Raw genomic sequence first — 24,979 nt, 5'->3', positions numbered from 1 at the left:
ATTCATATCTTCTGTGGAGTGGACACAGAGGCAGGCCATAGTGCATACTCATCAGTGGTTTACACATAAATATTTGCCTGGAAGTCCAGCAGATACAATTACATGTTCCACTTATAAGGGAGAACATAAACGTTAAGGCCAAGATTTAAACGGGGGATTGGGGAGGGCGGGGAAGGGAAGGGAGGAAGATTCAAGGCCAAGCTTTCCAACGTAACTAGTGATTTTGAGCGCCTCAATTTTTGGGGGTCCACCATTTGGAATTCCTTTAAAGGATCTGATTTTCTGAAAATCAGGTCTGTCAAGCTGGGTGCCCAGCATTCAGGCAACCAAAGTCACCAGTCACTTGAAAAAATGGCCCTAAATCCATATTTGGGTTCTTAAATGAGTGACCTTGAAATCAAGGAGAGCTACAGGTTACTCAATACTTTAATAAAACATGTCAGATGCTTATTAAAAAAAAGTGCTAAATAACAGCTGGGTATTATTGTTTAAGAGCCTGCATATGGATTATGAAGTCTAAATTTAAGCTTCAGTCTTTGAAAGTCTTATCCTTCTTTAGATTTAATTCAATGTACAGATCTGTTTGCTCCTTTCCTCACTTCTAGGAGAGCAACCCAAGAAATCTAAAACTGATTAATCAAACATGGAACTGCTTGGAAAAAATAATTGCAAAGCCCTCCTGAAATATTGACATTGTTTCCATTGCTCAGATGTCAATATGAAGCTTTTTTAATTTTTTTCAATTTTTAAAAAAAAATTAATAAAAATATTATCAAACATTTTCACTTACAGAAAACCTGGATTTTAATAAATGAAAATGTCTACTGGTTTTTGATAACATTTTGGATTAAAATTCTGATAACGAAGTCAGAAAAGTCCAAGGTAAAAAACCGCCACTTTTTGATGAAAAATGTTTACTTTGCAAAATTTTGCAAAGTTTAAAAATCAACAAACACCAAAGCCAAAAACCTTATTTCGATATTGATTTGAGTGTACTTTTAGAAAAATTGCTTAGAGATTGATTTATTGCTATATATCTTTGGGGAAGAATACAAAGGAAAAAAGGAAGACGGGGGAGTATCAATCCATGTAAACTGGAACTTGGAATGGTGTGTACTTAAATTGACACAGCTTAGTTGGTTCTCACTTTTAAAATCATGATGGCCTTAACTCGTGCTATAATCTTGTAAAGGATTTTTTATTATTTATGTGTATATTGCTTTAATGCCTATAAGCTAACCCGGTCACAAGCTCAAGCAATGTAGGCACTGTACAAACATATAGTAAATCATAGTTCCTTCCCTCTCACAGGGCTACAAGGCACACTAAAACTGCTATTGCTTGAACATGCTCAGTCAATTCCTTTTACACTGCAGTCAGTGAAGGAACTCCCATCAGAAACTGTGCTGCTTCAGATGCCAGTCCCATGACCTAGTCCCACTGGTCTGGATTGCTGGAACAGGATGCAGAAAAATAAAAATCACTGCTAAGAATGGTGGCAAGTAATGTGTATATGTTAGAGTTACCTTCAATTTAAACATGTTTTAGAGGTAAATTCCAAATCAAATTTTTGCGTGTTGACTTTGTCTGTTTAAATATGGCAAGATTTGATCCATATTTTTAAAAAAAAAAAAATAAGAGAAACTTGTTAAAACCAAGATCTCTACAAGATTCAGTTTCATGGCACTGTAATATTTTTTTGTGATGGGATTTTTAGAAATAACAAAACATTTTCTGTTTATGGAATCTGCCCCCTATTATAATTATTTTGTTTTTTTGGTGATACTAATTTGCATCTGACTTATGCCCTGATCCTGCAAGCTAATCCACATGTGGCAGGGGTCCAGCCACAATAACTAGTTTGTAAAGTTGTTGTCAAGTTTACCCACTACTCATGTTAACCACTAGTACGACGATATCACTGTAGAAAAGTTGTCTTAATCTTTAGCTCTGCACATCATTGGCTTCTTTCAAGCAATGATTTGTCTACTATAGCTCTTAAGTCATTTTTTGCAAAATTGAAGTTGCAGAAGTTTTAGTTCTTCAACCTATTCTTCCTGCCTTCCAGATAAAGACCATCCTGAGTGGTTTCATTATTAGGGGCTACCTGGGGAAGTGGACACTCTTAATCAAAACAGTCACCTTGGTTCTGGTGGTGTCTTCGGGCCTCAGCCTCGGCAAAGAAGGTCCTTTAGTGCATGTGGCTTGTTGCTGTGGTAACTTCTTCAGCAGCCTCTTCTCAAAGTACAGCAAGAATGAAGGAAAGAGGAGAGAGGTGAGCTTGGACTCAGGTTGTCATTTCTTTCCCCTTAAATATAGTCAACAACTCAAACGGCTCATGCCGTGTATGCAAATCTTTGTGTTGCAGGTGCTTTCAGCTGCAGCTGCTGCAGGAGTCTCTGTTGCTTTTGGTGCTCCAATTGGTGGTGTACTTTTTAGCCTGGAAGAGGTAAGATATATATGATGTATGTTTGCAGAATTCATTTGCATCAGTAAAAATACTTTCCCTTGATTCCTTCCTTAAGAATCCTTTTTATTTTCCCAATATTGTTATTCCATATATAAGCATATTTAATCTGTAATTGTTGCCAATAAGAAGTAACCCTGTAGATTAGCATAATGTTGGCAGAAGAGGAGTAATAATCTCCTGGAGGTAACCAAAGGCATGGTTGTGCTGTGTGTGTTCAGCATTTGACTCCATACGAAAAGGTGTATGCCTTGAGCATTCTAACAAAAGATTACAGAAACTTGCTACCACATGTTTAGAGATTATAACTCCAGTGTGTCTGTTTAAAACATCGCTGTTCAATAGTTTTCTTTGTGATTCATCTTAGGTTCATTTTCCATTGTTTGCAATTTCCTCCTCAAGTCTGAAAATGCCTTTCCTTACAGTTGTGTGACCACGTGCTGGCTGCAGCGCACACTCATGTATGTAAATTCATACTAACTGCAGTAGGGCCTGTGGTGCAACAGAAAAGAGAGTAACTAAATCAAACACCTTACCTCCCACTTGGTTAAGCATTCACTGTCTCTGTTTGTTTTAGGTTAGTTATTATTTCCCCCTGAAAACACTCTGGAGGTCATTTTTTGCTGCTCTTGTGGCTGCCTTTACTCTGAGGTCCATCAATCCATTTGGAAACAGCCGACTGGTTCTTTTTTATGTGGAGTACCATACCCCCTGGTATATGGCTGAACTTTTCCCATTCATTCTGCTTGGGGTCTTTGGAGGTCTGTGGGGAACGCTTTTTATCCGTTGCAACATTGCATGGTGCAGGAGGCGCAAAACAACCAGGCTTGGGAAGTATCCTGTCCTAGAAGTCATTGTGGTAACTGCTATCACTGCCATCATTGCCTATCCTAATCCATACACCCGGAGGAGCACCAGTGAGCTGATCTCTGAGCTTTTCAATGACTGTGGCGCTCTGGAGTCCTCACAACTCTGTGACTACATTAATGACCCAAATATGACCAGGCCTGTAGATGACATCCCTGACAGACCTGCTGGCTTCGGAGTCTACACTGCAATGTGGCAGCTGGCCCTGGCTCTGATTTTTAAAATTATCATCACAATATTTACTTTTGGCATGAAGGTAAGTTAAGGGTGTGTAAAGTTCACTGCTGCAATCCATGTTGAAGCTAGACTTTTGCATGACAAGACCTTGTTAATATTAGAGCTTAGTGTGTCATGTTCAGGTTACATACATCTGGCATAATACCAGGGATGTGTATGAGAAAGTACAAAATTCTGAAGCACAAGGCATTAGAAAATTAAGGTTTAATTAGGATTCTGCTTTGATGGCAACAAATTCCCCTAAAGATTCAGAAATTAGCAAGAGTTCCACAGATACTCATGGTGTCGGGTGAATTGTAAGATGCTATAATATAACCATCTCATGTCTTTCATTCAGCATTTGTATTTCATTGTAATATACAGAATAACTCAATTTAGCTGTAGCATGCTATCTATTTTGTATGACTCGCTTCCCCTGCTTCTCACCAAATTGCATTGGATACAAAAAAGACAGTATTGGAATGAGCACCCTTGTTGTATCTTCTAGGTTTCTTTGATTTTTCTTGGTTTTAAAAAAAAGATACTGTAGTTGAGCATTTAAATTCACTTTTGCTAGTAAGTCAATTCAGCATGGTTTCCACTTCAACTGAAATCCAGCTCCTTTGGAAATATGGAGTATTTTATGTTGTTGAATTCTTGTCTTAATATAGTGCACTGTAGCCAAGTTGCACTGATTGTGGGAGCTAAAAATTTGAATTTACTGACTTTCTTTTTTACATTTAAAAGCTCACGAGATTATGCAAATGTGCAAAAATTTAAATAAAAGCTCAGCTGTAATATTCCATCAGTGTGGGTTTTATTGGTTTGTTTTATTTTTTTCCCTTATTGTGTTTGTCAAGTTTTGCTTTCTAGAAAGAAAGGGGAAATAGAGTTCTGTTTCTTTTAGCCATCAGACCAAATGGCTAAAAGAAAAAAGGTGCTGTTTAAAGGTGAACCTAGAGCAATCAAGGGTTATTTTTGTTTAAACCTCCCCACTCTAAACAAACGGGGTTTTGTGGTCCAGATTCCATTTTATCCAAGCCCAAACTACACAGAGTGTGGGCAGAGGCAAGTTGTAGCTATATGGTTGGTGATGGGGCTCATTTCTAAACATACATGTCTCTGTACAAACTAATAGCTCGCATTCACATAATTACATTGATGGTTTTATTCCAAAAAGCGAAACTATTGAAATAAACACAACAGTGTGATTATTTTGCTAACCTAACCAACTGCTATTTTCTCAATGTCTAATTTAGGACCTATCCATAGCAGAATGAATCAAGTTCTACTGAGCCACCCACTTTAATATGGTATCAGTGCCATATGCTAAGCTAAAACCATTAAAGTCTATCTTGCAGAATAAGCTTGAACAGAGGATCCATAGCCTAAAAGGCCTAGTATTTTTTCCATGTGATGCTCAAACTTGAGGTTCTCCTTATGGTACTATTCTTGCTAGGTTTAACTCATTTAGTTTGTTTTATAAGGTTTCACTCTGTAGTTGACTTTGGAAATAATAATAGGATAATCTAAGTGAAGAAACATGGGTTTTCTTACACTGGGGATATTGTTAATAATAAAAAGCCATTGAATGATTAAAATATTATTAACATTATCTCTCAATTTTAGTAGATTTCCTGAGTTGTGGGAACAAACAGAGTCCAAGTTAAGTGTTCTTAGACTCCTGTGGATTTAATAGAACTGATAGAACTGGAGGAGGATTTGAAATAGGATGGTGACGTCTTTCACTGTTAAAGTCTCAAATTCAGATGTGGTTGAGGTTGATACTGGCACAAAGTTATCATTATGGCTGTTCAGTAGCTATAAGTTCTCAGTACAGTTCTTTAGTGGACAGATGCCCACACAGTAAAAACCACCAGCATCAATTGGTAGTGTCAGCAGAGAACCCAAGGAGAGAACAGGCAAAGAGGCTTAACACTCTCTAGAGAAGGTTGTACCTGAACAGGAATGAGAATACTGGGGAAACTAGCACTGCTGTTACCAGTGCCAAACCTTTCCTTTGCGCAGAGAGAGGATTTCAGCCTCCAGGCTTTAGCACTTTTCTCCACCTCTAACTTCATTTTCAGAATTAAAATTTTTTAAAAACCCTGCAGAATTTATAATTGGCTTCCAAACAATTTCTTCCCCACCAATAAATCTCTCTCCTACCTGAAAGACATGCTCGATATTTTACAGATAAATGACTTAGCCAAACTAGAGCAATTGCTTCTCTCATTTCTTCTTTTCTGTAGTATTGCTTAGTGGCTTGTGACTGGACTATACCTCAGACAGCAAGGCAATGATTCATAATGCTTCCTGGAGGATGTGTAGCAAATTCAGATGAAGAAATGAGCTACCTCATTTCACCTATGAGCATCAGATTCCTCATTTCAATTTGTATGCTGTTTGACATTTAATTTAAAATCCAGTCTAAATTACACTGATATTTAATAAAGTAAATAAAGGTGAACAGCAGTAATAAAGTTCTAAAGTATCCCATATGCCAGAGGTTCATTTCTAGCTGCTATTTACAGTTAAGCCTATACTTTTCGAACTTATGAGACCCCCAAAAACTACGCCTTCAGAAGAGGAAAAATTAAAACTATGCAGTGTGCAGATTTTGAGTTCAAAAAAGAAGATTGTTCATACCAATACTGAAAAATAAACTTGGTGTGAATTCAGGAACTAGGGGTAGGTCAAATAGATAAGCATGTATTTAAATTATATATTACTTTTTAAGCACCTGTATAATTCCAGTCATTGCAGAGGACCATCTCAGACCAAGGAGAAGATCCACTAAGATTTCCGGAGAGTTGTGGGGTCTAGCACTGGCTCCGATAAGTGATGTTGGTATTCTATTACTGTATGTATTACATGCATAGCTGAGACCTTTTGGTCAAAACTATCACTTACTTGTATTTCATTTAAGATCCCTTCAGGCCTCTTTATTCCCAGCATGGCTGTGGGAGCCATGGCTGGTAGAATGGTTGGAATTGGAGTAGAGCAGCTGGCTTACCATCATCATGACTGGATCATCTTCAGGAACTGGTGTAGACCAGGAGCGGATTGTGTCACCCCAGGACTTTATGCTATGGTGGGAGCTGCAGCATGTCTAGGTACAGTAAGTGGTGGTCTTTAATTTGTGTGTGTGTGCGCGCGCATGCTATAAGATGTTTTCCAGATGTACTGTGGGTTTTTGAAATTGTTAAGAGAATTTCATGCTCATGGAAGCATGCAAGTTTGCCACTCTGACAATCCTGGAAAGAAATTATACAATCAGGCACAGCACAGGCAATAGCACTGAATTCTTCTTTACATTGCCCCATCAGTGTACTTCAAACGTGGTCTAGAGGAGAGTGGGTAGTTAGTTGTCTCTGCCCAGTTACACTTAATCCTCTCTATTGAATCTGCCAAAAAGGATGTCAATTGCAAACAATATGGGGTGAGCGAGGAGAGAGTTCTAAAAAGAACATGGGTTTTCTTTTTTATGAAGAGCAGGAAAACGCTCCCAAGAGGCTTGCTCATTTGTGATGGCTGTGATTTCCACTGTAATTACGCACTGATTTAAAATATTCCACTGTTGAACCAAGGAAAGCCGTCTTTGGTCACTACAAATTTTGCCCAAATTGAAATAATTGATCTGGAAGTGAAAAGTCTGTATCCCATTACCAATCATGCAGACTATATTCAGTCTTTCATCCCTGATTATAGGTTCAAAGCCTGGTTCCTTTGAATTCAGTGTGAATTTTGCTATTAACTTCAATTGGACTGCCATTCAGTCCTAAATACTAATTGTTAAAGCAAGGCCAGTGATATAAACTAAATCTCATACATCAAATGCCAAGTTGTACATAGAAAGGAAATGTGAAAACATCAATTCCAAGCATGTTATTTCTTCTTTCATTTTTTACTTGACCTGTATCTTACATAATTTCCACTGCTGCTTGGTATTTGGATTATGCAAGTAATGGACATATATCACAGGCTTTGTCTACAGCGAAACTTTCTTGTGTAGATTAATCTTGTACAAGCAAAAGAGTGCTTTTGCCAGTATAGCTCATACAAGCACTCCGAACAAAATAAGCGGTTCTGGCAAAAGGACTCCTGTGCCAGCATAACTGCGTCTAGCATTCAGGCTTTTGGTGGCTTGGATATGTCAGTTAGGGTATGATTTTTCACACCCCTATGTTCAGAGCTATGCCAGCAAATTTTAAGTGTAGAGCAGGCCTTGGTGTAATTCAGTAGGCTTCCAATGAAAGCTGCGTCCAGAGGAGCACTGACAGATAAGTAGGCTCATTTGTGACACTAGTCATGGTAGGAATCTAATGTCAGAAATAGTAAACCAGCATCACTTCTCCTTTATTATTCTTTTTTTAGCATTCCAAAACAGAATTTATCAGTGTAGATGTTTTGCTTTTATATTAAAGAAAAGTTCTTTGCTGTGCACCCATTAGCAGGCATCATATTCTGTTTTTACAACCACAAACATCTATGTAACAATTGTAACTGCATAGCATTACCCATGCCATTATATAAAAAACAACTTCTAATAACCTATTTTCCTATCTCTCCAATCTAAAAAATGGCACTGTATTTGGAGATCTAAGAATATCAAATTATTACAATGATCTTTCTGACATATTACCTGGAGAAACATATACAATTGTTATATACTGTAATGTAAACTGTAAACAGATTAATTATAAAATGACACAAAGAAACTACAGTGGAGAATGTTGATGCTAGAAGTGATTTATATACAGAGGGTCATCACAACCAAGCTACAAAAACACATTTCATGGAGGCTGCTTATTACGAGCAATTTACAGAGGTTGATCTAGGAGCATGGTATGTTTAATACAGTTCCCTTGATGCTTCTTTTTCTTTGAGTGTAATCCTTAATCAAATACGTTTTCAGATTAAACTTTCAATAGAATCAATTGTATATAAATGAAGAAGTCAATAATGAAATTAAACATGTCTGCACTTTAGCACTGGTTTTCCCAGAAATACGGGCCTAGTAGTTTAGATTGACCCCAATCCAGTTTTGGTATGCATGTATCAAGTACAGTTCAGAGGTGTGTGCTTTGCTGTTGTGCCAGATTATTGAATTAAGGTAATCTTCAAGCATGCAGGTACCAGAGTTCGTAATTATGTGCTTTTCACATGCTAATAAATTTGGATTGAGCATGTCACTGTAACCTTTTCTGTTCAAAATTACAGCAGATGAAATGGAAACCTGTACTTTGAGTGAACGACACACAGTGAGGGGGTTGAATAATTTCATGCCTTTATGAATGTAAGATACTAGAAAGCCGGAAGAGTTGATACATTTATAGATATTTGTTGGGTTTTTTTAGGGGGGAACCTGAATGATCTTTTTCTTGGCAGGTGGAGTTACCAGAATGACTGTCTCCCTGGTGGTTATTATGTTTGAGTTAACCGGAGGTTTGGAGTATATTGTACCCCTAATGGCTGCAGCTGTGACCAGCAAGTGGGTAGCAGATGCCTTTGGGAAAGAAGGGATCTATGAGGCACACATCCACTTGAATGGTTACCCATTTCTGGATGCTAAGGATGAGTTCACACACCGAACACTAGCAACAGATGTCATGAGGCCTAGGCGTGGTGAGCCTCCACTCTCCGTTCTGACACAGGATAGTATGACAGTGGAAGATGTGGAGACGTTAATCAAAGAGACCAATTACAACGGCTTTCCGGTGGTGGTTTCCAAAGACTCGGAGCGTCTCATTGGTTTTGCACAGAGACGGGAACTGATTCTTGCAATAAGTGAGTAAAGAGTACAATATAGATTTTAATGGGAATGTAAAGGGCATTAGCGATACTGTGAAGCATGTACAAATAGGTAAGTAAGAACAAAACTGAATGTTTACTCCAAAGGATGTGGAAGGCTATTTCTACCCCTCTTCATAAGAACCATGCCAAGCAACCTCCCCACTACAACATACCTTCAGCCAACCTCTGGGGTTTAATTCCGCACTCAGTTATGCTGAGGTAAACCTGAAGTAACTCTGTTGAAGCCATTGGAGTTAAACCAGTTTCAAACTGGTGAAAGTCAAATCAGAGTCTGGTCAGTACCATCTCTAGCCTCCAACCAAACCTCTTGTCACTCTCAGCAGTAAAAGTCCAAAGATATCTATGAACCCCAGCCACTACATAAAAACGTGCAAAGTGCTGGTGCCACACTGTGTTAGTTTCTGTTATCATCACATCATAGTTATCCTAATTTGCAAGCATTTAAATCTTTCAGATCTTGGTGACCTGAAAGATCAGTGGTATGATTTTCAGATGAGTGGAGGAGGGGGGAGGCTCCTGAGTTCTTTGGAAAATAAAATCTAAAAGTAGAAAATAACAACCATTTTGGTGACAGCCTTTCCTGCTTACAGGGACTTTTTCATGAAGAAAAAATTGCTCTGTAAACCATGTACTCTTTACATTTTAAGCTGCTTTACTTAAAAGGATACTACCTAAAATATCCCTTTACAAAGGGAAGATTTGTAACACCTACTTTCTCAGAGCCTTGCCTCTCAATTTGTCCCTTTGTGGATCTACCCCTAAGTAGAATTAGACCTAAAAACTAAATTACTTGTTCCCATCAGGTGTCCATCTATAATTTGATTTCCCATCTCCCTTCCTCCAAAACTGATGATTGGTGTCATATTATATATGTTAAGCACAAGGGATGGAAAACTCTGTCCCTACTTTGGAATCCAGTTCATGTAGGTTTATCAGAGTGCCATAGACTCAAAAGTTAATAGATTCATGTTTTGCATAGGGAGTGAGTAATAAGAAGCAGATGAGAGAAGAATTCTAGAGCCCAGTTTCTAGCTGTAATGCATATTGAAGCCTTCCCTTAAGCTACAAGTATGTTTGTTTTTAACTACATGACTGAAAGGTGGGTGGTTTAAATGGCTTGTGAATAGGATTGCCAACTTCCTAATCACACAAAACCAAACAAGCCTGCCCTGCTCCTCCCCTGAGGTCCCACCCTTCCCCTGTCCATTCTCCAAGGCCCCGCCACCACTCGCTACATCCCCCTCCCTCTGTCGCTCAGTCTCCATCCCCCAACTCACTTTCACCAGGCTTGGGGAGGGGGGTGAGAACTATGGCTAGGGGTGCGGGCTCTGGGGTGGGGCTAGGGATAAGGGTTTGGGGTGCGGGAGAGGGCTCCAGGCTGGGGCAGGGGGGTAGGGTGCGGGGGTATGGGCTCTGGGCTGGGGGTGCAGGCTCTGTGTGGGGCCAGAAATGAGAGGTTGGGGTGCAGGAGATGACTCCAGGCTGGAGCCCAGGGATTCGGAGTATGGGAAGGGGGTTCAGACTCTGGCTAGGAGTGCAGGCTCTAGGGTGGGGCTGGGGATGAAGGGTTTGGGGTGAAGAAGGGGGCTTCGGGCTAAGGAAGGGAGCTGGGGCGTGGGGGGGTGAAGGCTCTGGCTGGGGGTGTGGGCTCTGGGGTGACACCAGGGATGAGGGGCTTGGGTGCAGGAGAGGGCTCTGGGATGGGGCATGGAGTTGGGGTATGAAGGGGAATGAGAGCTCTGGGGTGGAGTCGGGGATTAGGGGTTTGGGGTGCAGGAGAGAGCTCAGGGCTGGGGCAAGGTGTTGGGGCGGGGGACTCCTGGAGGGAGTTTGGGTGTGGGAGGGGAATCCGGGCTGAGGCAGGGGGTTGGGATGTGGGAGGTACGGGGTCCCAGCGGCACTTAACACGGCTCCCAGGAAGTGGCTGCCAGGTCCCTGCAGTCCCTTGGCGCATGGGTGGCCAGGGAGGCTCTGTGCTGCCCTCGCGCCTGCAGGCACCACCCCCACAGCTCCCATTGGTCACAGCTCCTGGCCAATGAGAGTTGTGGAGTTGGCACTGAGGGTGGGGACAGCACGCAGAGGCTCCCTGCCACCCATGCACCTAGGTGTTGCAAAGATCTAGTGGCCACTTCTGGGAGCAGCGCAGAGCTAGGACAGGCAGAGAGCCTGCGTTAGTCCCGGGCCCCCACTGTGCCACTGACTGGACTTTTAACAGCTCAGCCAGTGGTGCCAATCAGAGCTGCCAGGGTCTCTTTTCTACAGGGCATTCCAGTTGAAAACCAGATGCCTGGCAACCCTATTTGTGAATTCAGACTAGTTTTGCAGTTATCAAAAATAGGGAAGTGCACACACCTCAAACTACAAGGCACCTGGCTCATCTAACTGTAAAAGACAACCTAGTTGTTCAAGGGAATTTGCTTTTTTGAATAGCATCAACTCAATAGCTGCCCCACCCCATCCCTTCTCCTCCCTACCCCCTACAAAATCACAAGGAAGGAATCCTCAAAGTAATAACTTCAATACAAGACAATTGTTAAGTCATTTACAGGATAATTAAGCCAACAATTGTGACAGTGTCCCTTTAAATCTTTGTTTTACCTCTGGGCTGTCACTTCCTCTGGCAGATACAAAAGACGCACATATGGCAGGGTCAGAAGGGCAAAACAAACCAGTGACTGAGAGTTAACAAAAGATATAAAGACCAAGAGTTCTTTTTATAAAATGTACAGAGTTTGCAGTTTTATATCATTTTCTTCCTAACTAGTTTTAAGGTGCTGCCCATCCCTAACTCCCTAAATTCCTTTGTGAGAACTTGAAAATACAAATTAGATACACTGGGCCTGACCCTTGTCTGTCTTGTACCGTATGTTGTCATGCAGTGAGTGTGCAGCGAGTTGCCAGGCTGGATTTCAGGCCCGCTGCACTAATGTCACACCAATGTCAGTGACCAGCAAAGCTGCAAACAGAAAAGGATCAGGCCTGTTAATTTAAATGTAGAGAGATCAGACGCCATCTGAAATGGGTATAAAAAGCTGAGAATTATACTTTTGGGTGATGATGCTAATCGGCAACAAGGCGAGTTTGTTTGCAGGGAGGCGCATGAATGTGTGATCCTGTCTCTAAGCTTTTTATTATTAGGGCAGAGTTAATTAAAAATTAAAGCTGGTCCACATTTTTCAACTGAAATATTTTCCTCTCAGAAAATGGCTTATGTGAAATCCAAATTTTCCACAGGAAAAAAATGTGTGGTTTCCGGGGAGCTCTAATTAAAATCTCTTCTAATAGGCCTGGGGCAGAGTCAAGAATTAAAAATCAAAGAACATTTCTTCATAGATAAGATTTCCTAAAACATCCAGGACTTGTTGGCTATCCATGACCGCTTCCCACCATTTCTGCGGAGAGGGGGCTGCAGTGGGGAGTAACAGCAACTGTTTGGAAACCATATGACTGATTCTGATCTCATATTACTCCAGTTTTGCAATAACTAGTCTCGCTGGTTAATTTTCATGGTACATGGTGATTCTACATGATTTAATGTGTGTCTTTTATAAATCAAAATCCTGATTTAAATTTTCTAGCTCAAAAGGATTCTATTCTATTCATGCCCTGCACCATGCTATAGGAGAGCCTTCCAGTGGGGGGCATGAAGTGCTATAATTAGCATCATGTGTGTCTTTTCTCCTTATTTATCTCTTCCTCCTGACAAGGAAAAAATTGCATGTTTTCTGATATTTTTTTATTAATTTTATTTTCTTTTTCCATATTTTTATGTCTATACACTGTGCCATATCTGTCTATTAGTGAAGGCAAGGCTGAAGAATTGCACCTTGCACTTGGAAGGGAAGGTGGTGAGGTTTATGGTGGTGATTCACGTTGTGGAGCTACAGACAGATTGGGTTTTTTTGTTTGTTTGTTTTTTTAAGTAACTGGCCCCATGAGCACTTTGAGGGTAAGACTAAAGATCGAGAACACAAACCAGTATTCAATGGGAATTTAGTGTAGTGAACAGAGGACTGGTTGGATGAGTTCATGGTGGCCCATGGTACTGAAGGGATGTGTTGCTGTGTTCTATACTGAGGACTTGTGGTTCTATGCCAGGAGTATTGCATTGCTGAAATCCATTTGGAAGTAACAAAAGTACACATTACTGAGGCCAGGTCTTCAGCCAACAGTATTGGATGGAGACTTCTAGCCAGCTGTAGAAGACAATTGTGAATAGTGCTATGTGACAGCTTAAAGTCAGTAAGGAATCCAAGAGCACTCCTAAATTACAGACTGGCTTAACCAATTGTGGGTGTGTTTTGTCAACTACAGGAGACAACTCCATTGCCAACCAACATAACCTCCGTCTTCCTCAGATGTAACTTCAAACAGATGTTCTTTGTCCATGAACTGATCTCAGCCATGTACTGAGCTAACTTAATGACAGTATGAAGGATAGATAGAGCTGTATGTCATCTGCATACTGTTGGCATTTGAGCATGTGATGTCTTACTAATTCTGCTAGGCTGCATGTAAATAAGGCTGGGGAGAGAACTGAGCCTCCAAGTGAGAATTCTGATGGCAGAGGAAGGCCTACAAGCAAACAGAGCCATCCACAATCAATTGTCCTGGTTGATGGGAGCCATCAAGATTCCAAACCACCATTAATGGCCCACACTTTGCATGACTACAATAGGACCTCAGAGTTATATTTTATATTTCTAGTTTCAGATACAAGAGTGATACATTTATACAAGTAGGATGACCACACTCAGTAGATTATAAGCTTTGTAATGATACCTTACAAGAGACCATTTGCATGAAGCATATTCCAGTTACATTATATTCACACTCATTAGCATATTTTCATAAAATCATATAGAGTGCAACGTCACAGACGCATTTCTCCAGCGTAACTAGACTCTGAAGAAATAGTGCTTCTCTTCAGGTAGCAAAAGATGAAGGAGAGGCAAATGGAGGTCTGTCTAGCTGAGGAGACAAATGCACACTTTTAATAAAAAATGGTGTAATCACATTGATTTTGCATTACCTGTGACTAGCCGTGACTAGCTAATAAGTTTTTAAACCATTCTTGTGGACCAGGGCAAACAATGTGAATGCCGTATTAGTTCAAACAAGATAACTAACATGCCCTTATATAAATCCATGGTACGCCCACATCTTGAATACTGTGTACAGATGTGGTCTCCTCGCCTGAAAAAAGATATTCTAGCACTAGAAAAGGTTCAGAAAAGGGCAACTAAAATGATTAGGGGTTTGGAGAGGGTCCCATATGAGGAAAGAAAAGAGCTGGACTTCGTACTAGAAAAGAAGACTAACGGGGTAGAAGAGTATAAAAATCATGAGTGAATGTTGACAAAGTGAAAGGGAAAAAGTTATTACTTTTCCTATAATAAAAAGTACCCCTCCACCACACACAATTAAACAGCAGGTTAAAACAATAAAAGGAATTCTCTCCACGCGCGCACATCAAGCGGAACCCTTACCTGAGAGTGTAGGCCTAGACATAACATGGTTAACCAAAGAACTGGATAAATTCATGGTGGTTAAGTCCATAAATGACTATTAGCCAGGATGGGTAAGGAATGGTGTCCCTAGCCTCTGTTCATCACAGGATGGAGATGGATGGCAGGAGAGAGATCACTTATTCATTGCCTGTTAGGTTCACTCCCTCTGGGGCACCTGGCATTGACCGCTGTCGGTAGACAGATACTGGGCTAGATGGACCTTTGGTCTGACCTGGTACAGCCATTCTAATGTTCTTATGTTGGCTAACTCTATGCACTTTTCCACTATAGAGAAATCCTCAGTATGAGATCTAACTGCTTAGGTTAGAGAAGCTGGAATTTGAAGCTCATATGGGTAACTTGGATCTGAGAGGCCATTTCCATATCTGCAGAGACTAATTCACCTTTAAATCTGACAGGAGCTGTCTTCTGTGGATTACTCTGGTTCAGTGGAGTCAGCAAATATAGTCACCCTTCCTTGGGGGCTGCTTTGCTCCTTGGACTAAGTTTTGCACACTCACTGTCTGAAATATATCTGTGCATTACTATATTTTATCACATCTCTAACTTCCCAACCCGTTTATACCCTATGTATAAATTTCACCCTATTTATGGTACTACTGAATTTAAACCAATGTTAATGTATCATTTGCAAAAGCATTGTCTCTAGAGACACACATTTTACTTCCAGGAGTAAAATAATGGCATGGGCTTATCAGTGTTGTCCAGTGTCATTGTCATTTGGGGGGGGGAGTAGAACTTTTGGAAAAATAGTTACCAAACTGTCATTGTCTGTTGCTTCCTGTGTAGATAAAGGAGTGAAAATAACTAGCTGATTTATTCATGGTTCTTTATGTGAGGAACATTTCTTGACCTGGGTCAGACTAAATGAACCACCTTCAGCTACACGATGTAAACCCTTAGCTTAATATATCAAAGACCTGTGCAGGCACATTCACTTTTGAAAGTCAGATGTATAAATCAAGACAAGAAAAGACAAGATTAGTATCATTCCTGTAAATTGCAGAGGAATGTGTAATATATGGGGTGAGAAGGTTGAAAGTCACGTGACACAGTAATATTAGGTGTGAAGTGGAGCTGTTCTGATTCTAGTGATATTACAACAAAATGATCTTTAAGAGAAAAATAATGCAGCAGGAATGTGTTGGAAATTATTACTGTCTGCACATTACAAGTCACAGAGCAGGTTTCTGCACTTTGATTGATGGAAATGAGCTCCAAGAATATATATATATTTTCACTGACTGTCTCCAATTTCCTATGCCTCTCAGGAACAGAAGCAACCTGAATCAATCAAAAAGGAAAATGGTTAGAATCAGCTATGATTTCTTTTTTTTTTTTTTTTTTTAAAGTGTATTTATATTAGGGAGAAGGGAGGTGTCTCTATCATCATTCTTGAGATTTCACTTCATCTGTTGGTAGCACCAAACACTGCAGAGTACAAACGAACAGCTGGTGAAGAGAAAAGTGCAAAGAAAACCAGCCATTTCCACTTTAACAATAACTGTAAAGCAAACGGCTAGGGGTAGATGTTAAGTGACAGGCTTGTAATAATAGTCATAAAAGCCAGGAGTAAACTTCACTTCACAGCTTGATCAAGGTGCCAGTGAGAGGTTTTGATTTGAAACATGGGCAAATGTGCACAGTTGAGAACATGGAGGTGATCAAATTCATTTAGCTCAGCACTTTCCCCTCATTATTGCTCCTTTTCCTTAAAGACAACCACGGCTCCTTCCAACATGAAGCCTAGGTAAACAAGTTTTGTATGAGGAAGTATCCAGAGGTCCAGGAGACAGAATCTGCCCCCCAACCTGTGGGCAAGGCATGTGGTGGTTCAGCAATCCTGGAAAAATGGCTGCATCTCTTACACACACCCTGAATGGGATCAGTGTACAGACCGAGTAACCATGCCCACAGACTGCCCCTCTATGGTGGTGTAGAAGTCACAATGTCCAAATCCAGGTGTACATGTACAGCAGAAGTTCCACATTTCCATCATCTTGGGAGGTCTTCCATATCTTGACACCCTGGGTGAATTTCATACAGTGACTGCATTGTGTTACCTGCTAACACCAATAGTGTAAAACATTTGAATTTAAGGAGAATGATGACAATGAACATCCCAACACAAGAAATAGTAAAGATATGCTAAACAAAATAAAAGGGATAGGAACTGTTTTTATATTTGATTTGAGATAGGATTCTTTGAATTACTGTGGTGACCCTGTGAAATGCAAGTGATTTGCTCTGTAATCCCATGTTCTGATATTAAAAGCAAATGTAACTGTTCAGTTCCAAGTAGGGATGTACATGAGTTTGGTCTGCCATGTGCCTAATCTCTTTGTCCTCCAGAGAACGCAAGACAGCGTCAGGATGGGGTGGTGAGCAATTCTATCATGTATTTCACTGAAGATCCACCAGAGCTTCCAGCCAACAGCCCTCACCCACTGAAGCTACGGCGCATTCTCAATTTGAGCCCTTTCACAGTAACTGACCACACGCCAATGGAGACTGTGGTAGACATCTTTCGGAAACTTGGACTCAGACAATGTCTTGTTACACGCAGTGGGTAGGTATATATAGATGAACCAATGAGATTAAGTACTTAAAGGGAAGGAAAGTGCCACACCAGTTTTGCTGTAGCTGTAATAAATATAGCACTTTTGTTATTCAAAGGAATTTCTAAGCAGTAACTAACTCTCAACAGCCTATAAAGTCAGCTGGGTAAGTATTATTATTTTCTCTAAAACTAAGGTAAACAGGTCAAGTGGCTGCCCAAGGCAACAGAAAAAAATCAGTCCCAGAGCTAGAATTAGAAGCAAAGATGTACTGGCTGCCATTGAGCTCACGCTCAGACCATGTTCCCCTCTCTGTAGTGTATTGTAATTTGGGTGCCATATCTAAGATAAGGGACAATAAAATACAGACACTATCAGGCTGATGTTTTGTTTTTAAGCAAGTGCAAATGCAGAGTTGGCAAAGTATCACTGTGTGCAAAGGGTTTGCTTGTCCCTAGTATTCCAGCCAGGCTGAAGTGCTTGTGAAAAGCATGATGTGGATGACAACTGAGGAAAATAAATCTGCTCAGTTTTGTCTGACAGCAAGGGAAAGTGAGTTAAAACTCCACGAGTGACAGATGACAAAAAATGATCAGGAACAGAAACTGAATGAAAAGTGTGAAACAACAGTTTTGTCTGCACTGGGGAAATTTTCCTTACAGCTCAAACTGGTTTTAAAACCTTTTGAAGAGACAGTCTAGCCTGGGCTTTAGTGGCCCAATTCCTGATAAATTTGGATGCCTAAAGTTTTGGCACCCGAATAAAACCTGCTTGCTTTTCACAGGCGCTGAGTATCCACAGTCATTTTCAGTTCTGGGTGCTCAACAACTGTGGAAATAAGGCCTCTGATTTGGAATATGGATTTAGGTGCCTACTATTAGGCACTCAGGCTTGGAACCTTTTGGTTTTGGTTTCTACCTCTAGCAGTTCTTGAAGCATCACCCACAAACATTATTTTACAACTGAATTGAAAGGCAACTAGTGCTAAGAATGATGGGGTTCCAAAGTCCAGTATCTAATTATCTTCAAGAGTTGGAAAGGAATGCTTTGTAGCATTGGGAGGTATTCTGGCCCCTGAGGAGTTGTGAGATATTGGATATTAAAAATGTCTCACAACCAGCACTTGCATTGCTAGTTATAGCTTAATAAGGGGCAGATTCCAAAACTCTAACTCCTGTTGGAAGGTCACTTCTTGTTTAGTTCCATTAAAGTCAATGGGAGTAAGGCACTATGTTGTGAAAATAAGGGCATCAGAATTTTTAAAAAGAACACACAAGCTGAAATTCACCCTTGTGCAGAATTCCAGGACAAGTCGTAGGCACCCCACTTAGCCCCTGATTAGATGGGTTAAGTGGTTTTGTGTTGCCTAGATCTTGTGCAGGTGGCCCTCTGCTCGAGAGTGAATTTTATTCTGATAGAATTTTATTATTTTCTCAAACAAAATGGCGTTGCATTAATTACAGTTCTCACTTGAACACAGAGTGGAATAGATTCTCCACAAAAGGAGGTAAAGAGAACCAGAGCACTTCATTTTTATAATGGACATGGTTTTTATTGTCTTCGTGGTTATCATTAGGTGAGAATAGTTTTTTGTTTTGCTTTGTTTTTGATCATTATTTTGGAAACTGAGATCCACAGCTGCACATGGGAGCTCTCATAAAAGGGCCCTACAGCAGAACAGAAAAAATAGATGATATAAGATGATTCATCTTTCCTTTTTTCTTCTCTTCTAGAAGGCTGCTGGGTATCATAACTAAAAAGGATGTGTTAAGACATATGGCTCAAATGGCAAACCAGGACCCTGAATCTATCATGTTTAACTAGACTGGTAACAGAAGAATGGAAGAAATAACCTTGAAGGAATCTCTCCTAGATCAACACAAAGGCTGCATACAGTATTTTGTTTTGTTTAAAGAGAAAAATAGAATGTATGAGGAGTGGCCCAGAACTAAGCTATAACAGAGAGGTTTGGATGTAGGATGAGACTTATTTAATCAGGTAGTCAGGTTAGACACTCTCTATAGCTGCAAACATCAGGCTATATTTCTTCAATGAGTTTCCTAATAGCTCTGCTGGTATGTGTGATATGGTTTGAAGTGGTACAGGTTTAAGTGATATGGTTTGAAGATAAGGAGCCAGACGTACTGGAGAACACACCAATGTTCACACTAACTTATTAGACAGGTGCAAAGACTAGCAGATATTTCTAAATAAGTTAGTAACAGCTGTAAACCTCTGTGTTCTAAACTAGAGAACCAAGCATGTATGATTCATGTTGATTTATTTGCTACTGAATTATACTAAAATATTTTCATGGAAAAAACCCATCCCATTTATGGAGAAGTTTGTCATCTTCATTTATTTTGATAAAAGTTCATTGAGACTGGAGTGGAACACACTTCTGTTCACTTTAAACTGCCTGTCCTTTGTTTCCTGCTTTAAACCATTCAGTTTTACTCAGTATAGCAATTTTCTCAATCAGCTATCCTCTGTTATTTTTAAAATGCAGAGACTGATTTGTAAGGATTCATTATTTCTCTATGCAAAAATTGGCCCTGTAATATTTAGTATGATGTAGTTTGCTATGACTATGGAAAAAGTGTAAAAAGCTCACGGGGGAGATTTTGAAAGGCACAAAGGACAATTAAGTGCCCAACTCTCACTGAAAGTCAGTGGGAGTTAGGCACCTATCTCCCTCCATGTAAATAGAAGAAACAGACAAATGAAGCTCTGCAGTGATTTCTGCCCTGCTCCAGTTTATTCCTTATTCCTCCACTGGTAAGTTTGCACTTGCTAAGAAATCGCTTAAATTAATATAGTGTAACACTGACAGACCCCAGTCAGTGGCAGGCAGGATTGAGCCTGGGACCTCTAGAGCTTAATGTATGAGTCAATAGTCACTTGGGCCTTAGCTAAGGCTGTAGAGCAGAGTTATGAATCTCTCTGTAAGTGGTCTTGGTGTCATTAGATGGGACAGAGCACCACACCCAGGAGGTGTGTGGGTTACATGCTTCCCCTAGCTGAGGGAGCATATTCCGAGTTGAAATCCCAGACAAGTCCCCACTTGTAACACCAACAGACCTTGGTCTCCAGCAGGCAGGATTGAACCTGGGACCTCCAGAGGTAAATGCATGAGCCTCTAGTGCATGAGCTAAAAGCCACATGGCTATTAGCTAAGACTGTGGCAGACTCATTAATCTCTAAGTGGTCTTGGTGTCACAATCTGAGACAGAGCACCACACCCGGGAGGTGTGTGGGTTACAATAGCATGGCTGAAATATTTATTTTCTAGCAGAGCTACTCATTCTTTAATCTGCTTGTACTATGTACAGGATTCATGCTGCAACCCTCCATAGTACCAAGCTTGGACAGGGGTGCAAGAAAGCAATTGTTGTTGTTACCTTGTGTCACTTGTGTCCCCAGAATGTGAAGTTTAAAAGGAAACAACTCCAAATACGTTGGGGTAACCTAGTCCTAAAGCCTTCCTATTCTGGTGCTCTGTGGGATGCAGAATGTAGGTATTTTGTGTTGTAGCAGACCGTAATAGTCTGAATGCAGAAGGCCAAATACTGTCATCAGTTACACCATCTGTCTCTGGAAGAGAGGAGGCTATATTTAGAGTCACATTGGAATTTGAGTCCACGGCTATAAAATATGCCTTGTGTAATGCCCATAGTACAAGCTCTTTATGGTATCAGTGTTTTATGTTCATACAGTATTCCCAAAAGACATAAGAAGAGCCATACTGGGACAGACCAAAGGTCCATCTAGCCAAGTATCCTGTCTTCTCACAGGCCAATTTCAGGTGCCCTTGAGGGAATGAACAGAACAGGTAATCATCAAGTGATCCATTCCCTGTCGCCCATTTCCAGCTTCTGGTAAACAGAGGCTAGGGACACCATCCCTACCCATCCTGGCTAATATCCATTGATGAACCTGTCCTCCATTAACTTATCTAGTTCTTTTTTGAACCCCATTATAGTATGTGCCGTCCCAACATCCTCTGGCAAGGAGTTCCACAGACTGACTGTGCGTTGTGTGAAAAAATACTTCCTTTTGTTTGTTTTCAAACCTGCTGCTTATTAATTTCATTTGGTGACCCCTAGTTCTTGTTTTACGAGGAGTAAATAACACTTCCTTATTTACTTTCTCCACACCACTCATGATTTTATAGACTTCAATCATATATCCTGTGAGTCGTCGCTTTTCCAAGCTGAAAAGTCCCAGTCTCCTTAATCTCTCCTCATACAGAAGCCATTCCATACCCCTAATCATTTTTGTTGCCCTTTTCTGAATGTTTTCCAATTTCAGTATATCTGTTTTGAGATGGATCGACCACATCTACACACAGTATTCAAGATGTGGGCGTACCCTGGATTTATATAAAGGCAATATGATATTTTCTGTCTTATTATCTATCCCATTCTTAATGATTTCCAACATTCTGTTTATTTTTTGACTGCCACTGCACATTGAGTGGATGTTTTCAGAGAACTATTTACAATGACTCCAAAATCTCTCTCTCTTGATTGGTAACAGCAAATTTAGACCCCTATCATTTTACATATATAGTTGGGATTATGTTTTCCAATGTGCATTACTTTGCATTTATCAACATTGATCTCAGAAGTTACTGGACAAACCCTGAAATACAGATCTCAGCCTTAATTATTTAATTAATTCTGCAGAACCTAAAAAGTTTCACAGAACTTGGTTAATTTAAGAGTGAGGACGTTACTGTAGTATATAACTCAATGTATGCAACTACAGTTCAATACTTGCTTTCAAGCTACTGGACTGAGGCTGATGTCAAACCAAATGAGTGAATAAAATCTTTGCTGATGAATGATGCAAGTTCAGTATTACACACTTGTTATGCAGGGACTGTGTTGAGTTAGACTCAGCTTCTGACATGTATTTGAAGTGTTCTGCACCAGGACGCCTTCTGTTAAAGAACAGAACAAAACTAACATGCACCCATCCCTTCTTTGAGTGTCACTGTAATAGTAACTGCTAATTTTTTTGTTTTGGTGAAGCAGAAGACAAGACCATTCAAGCATTGTAGAAGATCTCATTTAATTCCGTGTTGGAATGAGTGCATACTAATGAGTATTGTTTTACTTTGTTTTTTAATTGTAAAAAGCAGTCTATATGTTGCACCTTATTAAAAAGTAATGTTGGAGTCTCTTTTTAAATAAAACAAGCTTACAGTTCTAGCCACAAAGATGAACGTATTGTTAAGTAAGTGAAAAAGCATTTATATCATGCGTACCAGTATGACTTTAGATTTCACCGCACATGACCACTCAAGCTTGTTGGATGAGTTGGGATATCTCTGATTCAGTTTTGTGATTGCTAAAGTTATATATTGAGTTGGTCAACCCCATGCAATGAACTTCAGACAAATAGTCTTATACTGTATTTGGAGAGCAACATTGCAGTACATTGTCTTAATAACATGAACTCTTAATTTATTTTTTAAAAAAATTAAAGAAAGAAGATAATTTGTTCTCCTGCAAGTTTGTTCTGTTTTCTGTCTTCCTTAAGCTAGTTTAAGGCTGCTAATTCAAATTCCTGTGTGAGTTCAATTTTTGGTCGTGGTTCATGAGTACTTTTTTGGATTGGAGCTAGCTCTGCAAATGAAAATGGTAGATTTAATCCTGCACATGTAACTCAGGCAAGAACTCCCATTAATTCTGTGCCTGGGAATTGCTTTCAGTGAGAAGAAAGAATGTGGGATTGGGCTCTTCCTGGTTAATTTCCCACACAGTGGTAGACGTTTCACTATGTTTTTATGCTGATGTGACACTAAATCAAGGGGTTGACTATAAAAGGCATTAAAGATGCCATGGCACTTTTCCAGAAAGTAAGTGTGTTAACCCGGACATCTTGGCAATATTCCAGTTAAACTAATTGCTATGTGCCTGGCCTAAAGGTTTCCCTGCAGTCTCCATTGGATACAGCATTCTTCATTTCCTCCTCCTTTTCTGTGCCGCTTAGCTGTGTATTGTTAAACACCTTTGAGAGATGGTTACATTTCAGAAGCAGACCATGAAGGCCCTGGAGACTTTGTAATTGGGCCATTGATTGCTGTAAACCCATATGGTGTTGCTGGCTCTTCCCCATGCTTACACTGGTGTCCATAAGCTGAAGAAGAATCATCATAGCAGAAGCCTGCGTGAGACAATAAAAAATTGGAGCAGGACCCGTGAACTGAAACTGGCCATCACAGAGCCTTGGAGCTACCTCCAGGTATCCTGGCAGTTTTAGTGCCAAGAGCTGTCAATCACCACTTGTGAGAGAAGAACCTCTCTTGAAAGGTAATACACAAGGTATGTGTGTGAGATCTGATACTCTCCTCTCACACCTGTGCTTCACCAGCCCTGGGCCAGGTTCTCTCCTCCTTCCCTAAACCTTGCCTAACCTGCTTCAATACCCAGACCAGCCAGCTGCCACATGGCCTGGTCACAGCCCCATTCCCTTTTGTTCCCCCTTTAACCTCTTCTTTAATCTCCAGATACCACTACTTCCCTCTCCTGCCCTGTTTTCTTAGCTCAGCTCCAAACAGAGGATGGGGGTGGTATCTGCTCTACCCAGGCTGGGGCAGGTTCCATCCAAGCACAGTTTTAAAGGCAGGATATCCTGGCTAAGGAAAATCATGCTAAGGTAATGAGGAGCCTCTGGTGGGCTATAGGTTCTTGCATCATTTCCTGCTGCTGGCACAGCAAGGGGAAGGTGATTTGGCTGAAGGAAAGGGGGTGTGCCTGAGCATTCGTACATTGCACTGATTGCTAGCTCTGCTTTTGGCCTCTTGGGACCATTAGCAGCCAGCATAAGTTAGGCAGCTCCCAGTGCAGGGGCAGTAGCCTGAGCTGCAGCTGTTGATCATTTTTTCCTGCCTCCTCCAATCTAGCTTGTACAATGCACAGTTTAGCCAAGGCAGAGTATCTGGACCAAAGCATATATAGCCAAGAACAAAGAAAATAGAGAATTCATGCTTTTACAATTCTTTCCCAGTCCAGCAGTGGTTAACTGGATGGAAAGACACTGCCATATGTGAAGGTAGATTGGGGATAGCCAGTTTTTGGCATCTCTTCAACATTAGATTTCATTAGAGAAATAATTCGGCAGAAGAAACAATAAGCGCGCAGCATCTTGTGGGGATTTCCAAAAGCCCCAGGAGTCAGTTCCTGGCTTGCACAGTGAGATGAACAACTTATGTATGATTCAGACTTTGTTATGGAACACATATTTTAGTGATTAAACAGTTTTTCTTAATCCAAACAGGTTCAGTAAGGAGAGGAAAAAAAACCAACCAAATTCACTTTCCTCAGATTGCTTAATGGGCTAGGCAGAGTCAACTGCTTTATATAGTGAACAATGCTCTGTTGTGTCAAGTGCATTTATTTATACACAAATGCATGTAAAGCCCAACAGGACTGTCACCTGTTCAGTCCTGGCTACCTCCATTCCTAAGAATGAGTCCCGTATTGCTCCCCTAAGGAAAACTGAAATTCTTTTGG

At 40.5% G+C, this 24,979-nt stretch overlaps 1 protein-coding gene across 2 annotated transcripts in view; it reads left to right on the top strand.

Moving 5' to 3' along the window:
• The window catches only part of CLCN4 (chloride voltage-gated channel 4), a 75,227-nt gene extending 54,803 nt beyond the window's left edge, over nucleotides 1-20,424 (top strand). For both annotated transcript variants that reach the window (XM_032779754.2, XM_032779755.2), the window contains 7 exons: nucleotides 2,069-2,275; nucleotides 2,369-2,449; nucleotides 3,045-3,590; nucleotides 6,480-6,666; nucleotides 8,942-9,340; nucleotides 17,251-17,467; nucleotides 19,190-20,424. In XM_032779754.2, coding sequence (XP_032635645.1) covers nucleotides 2,069-2,275; nucleotides 2,369-2,449; nucleotides 3,045-3,590; nucleotides 6,480-6,666; nucleotides 8,942-9,340; nucleotides 17,251-17,467; nucleotides 19,190-19,280 — 1,728 coding nt within the window. In that variant the 3' untranslated portion in view covers nucleotides 19,281-20,424. The remainder of the gene's footprint in view (nucleotides 1-2,068; nucleotides 2,276-2,368; nucleotides 2,450-3,044; nucleotides 3,591-6,479; nucleotides 6,667-8,941; nucleotides 9,341-17,250; nucleotides 17,468-19,189) is intronic.
• Nucleotides 20,425-24,979: the final 4,555 nt, after the last annotated feature.

Source organism: Chelonoidis abingdonii, chromosome 1, assembly GCF_003597395.2.
Source record: "Chelonoidis abingdonii isolate Lonesome George chromosome 1, CheloAbing_2.0, whole genome shotgun sequence".
NCBI classification, from domain to species: domain Eukaryota; kingdom Metazoa; phylum Chordata; order Testudines; family Testudinidae; genus Chelonoidis; species Chelonoidis abingdonii.
This window is presented reverse-complemented; position numbering and strand designations above follow the sequence as displayed.